Source organism: Scylla paramamosain, chromosome 48, assembly GCF_035594125.1.
Source record: "Scylla paramamosain isolate STU-SP2022 chromosome 48, ASM3559412v1, whole genome shotgun sequence".
In the NCBI taxonomy this organism is placed as follows: domain Eukaryota; kingdom Metazoa; phylum Arthropoda; class Malacostraca; order Decapoda; family Portunidae; genus Scylla; species Scylla paramamosain.
This window is the reverse complement of record NC_087198.1, coordinates 6,327,099-6,329,598: the sequence shown is the minus strand read 5'-3', so window position 1 is coordinate 6,329,598 and position 2,500 is coordinate 6,327,099. Positions and strand designations below refer to the sequence as shown.

At 34.0% G+C, this 2,500-nt stretch overlaps 1 protein-coding gene across 1 annotated transcript in view; it reads left to right on the top strand.

Annotated features, from left to right (window-relative positions):
- Window positions 1-2,269, top strand: part of LOC135095243 (serine/threonine-protein phosphatase 6 regulatory ankyrin repeat subunit C-like) — a 23,731-nt gene extending 21,462 nt beyond the window's left edge. The window contains exons 6-7 of the mRNA XM_063996026.1: window positions 1,025-1,325; window positions 2,037-2,269. Coding sequence (XP_063852096.1) covers window positions 1,025-1,325; window positions 2,037-2,269 — 534 coding nt within the window. The remainder of the gene's footprint in view (window positions 1-1,024; window positions 1,326-2,036) is intronic.
- Window positions 2,270-2,500: the final 231 nt, after the last annotated feature.

Sequence of the window (2,500 nt, the reverse complement as noted above, 5' to 3'; positions counted from 1 at the left end):
TCAACAACAACAACAACAATAATAATAATAAAAAATAATAATGAAAATAATATTAATAATAATAATAAATAATAAAGATAATAATAATTATTTTTATCATTATTATTTTTCATTTTATTTTATTTTTATCATTATAATCCTTTTACACCTTTACTATCTTATTACCATATCTTTATCGTTATTAATATATTAGTAGTAGTAGTAGTAGTAGTAGTAGTAGTAGTAGTAGTAGTAGTAGCAGTAGTAGTAGTAGTATCATTATTATTATTATTATTATTATTATTATTATTATTATTATTATTATTATTATTATTATTATTATCTTTATTTATTATTATCATTATTATCATCATTATTTTTATTACTATTATTATCACATTATATTTATATTTTTTTATCGTTATAATTATTAGTTACCTTTCCCTTTCCTTACTAATTTCATCATCACTACTATTATAATTATGATCATTTTTTTTTTTATTTTCATTATTATTTCAATAATTATAACTATAAATGTTATTATTATAATTAGATAATGGTGACATCTGACATAATATGTTTTTTTTTTTCGTTACAATTAAGTAGTTTTACGATAATTAATCTGATAGTGAAGATATTGCTAATTTTTTTACATATATTATCATTACACATTTTTTTTTTTTTTTTGATATAATATTTATTATTATTTTTTCAAATTATTTTCTTGTTTTTGTTGTTGTTTTGTTCATTTTATGATTATTATCGCTGATGTCATCTTATCTTATTTTAATATTATGATATTTATTATTGTTATTGTTATTATTATTATTATTATTATTATTATTATTATTATTATTATTATTATTATTATTATTATTATTATTATTATTATTATTTTTATTATTATTACCATTATTTTTATCATTATTATTATTATTTTCCTTCACACATACACACACACACACACACACACACACACACACACACACACACACACACACACACACACACACACACACACACACAAACACACACACACACACAGGAGCTGGTCACTGCTGTAATGGAAGGAGACGAGGCAGGGGTGAGGTCAGCACTTGACAGGGGTGCCAGGCCCGAGGTCACCGTCCCCACAGATGCTGGGGTGTCATGGAGTCTGCTGGCTGTGGCTGCCAGCAAGGGCCACGAGCACCTGCTGTCGCTCTTACTGCAGGCAGGGTTAAGCATAGAAGGTGGAGGCACCACTGACAGGACACCGCTGATGATGGCTGCCCTGAATGGCCACGCCCATACAGTGAAGGCGCTGCTGGACCTCCGTGGTAACCCTCTGGCCATGGATAGTGACAGTGAGGCTGTGCTGGTGGTGGTGGTGGTGGTAATTGTAGATGTACATGTGATTTTTTTTCTACTTTTTCTACAACTGCTACTTCTAATGTTTCTAATATTACAACACCTACTACTGCTACTACTTTTACTTCTTATATTACTACTACTACTACTACTTCTGTTCCTACTACTACTATTACTACTACTGCTACTATTACTACTACTATTAATGCTACTACTACTGCTGCTACTACTACTACTACTACTACTAATACTAATACTAATACTAATACTAGTACTAGTATAATACAGAAGAAGAAGAAGAAGAAAAAAAAAAAGAAAGAAGAAGGAAGGGAAGAAAAGAAGATTTTGCAATTACTTCTCGTTTTACTTCTCCACTTCCTTCTCCTTTTCCTCATCCTCTTCTTCCTCCTCCCTCTGCACCTCTTTTTGATCCTAATTCTCCTCTTCCTCTCCTCTTCCTCTTCCTCCTCCTACTCCAATTCCATTTTACCTTAATTATCCTGCTCCTTCTCTTCCTATGCCTCTTCTTCTTCCTAATAATAATAATAAAAATAATAATAATAATAATAATAATAATAATAATAATAATTATAGTAATAATAATAACATCAATAATAATAATAATAAGGAGTAATATTAATATAGTCTTATCTCCTCTCTCTCTCTCTCTCTCTCAAACACACACACACACACACACACACACACAGGATGGACAGCCCTACACTTTGCTTCACGGCATGGCCACCAGCAGTGTGTGGCGGCCCTCTTGCCCGTCACCCCTCCCACTCCCGCACACCTCGAGGCACACACCCCGGTGCACGCCGCCAGTTATGGTGGCCACGTGGAGGTACTGGAGCAGCTGGCAGGTGCTGGCTGGCCCCTCACCGCCAAGATCAGTGATGGCGACACACCCATGCACTCTGCTGCGGCCAAGGGGTAGAGTGACATGTGTGCAGTGGCTGGTGCAGCGAGGCGGTGACACAAGCATACAAAAATAATCCTGGACACACCCCGCTTGACAAGGTAGGCAGTGGGGAGGGGCAGGAGGGTGGACGTATGCAAACTGTCTTACGATCTGGTTCAAAGTTTAACAGATAGAGATAATAAAGCAACATGCGTTTGGTTGACCAGGTTTATTATATTTTTAGTTGTAGTAGTAGTAGTAGTAGTA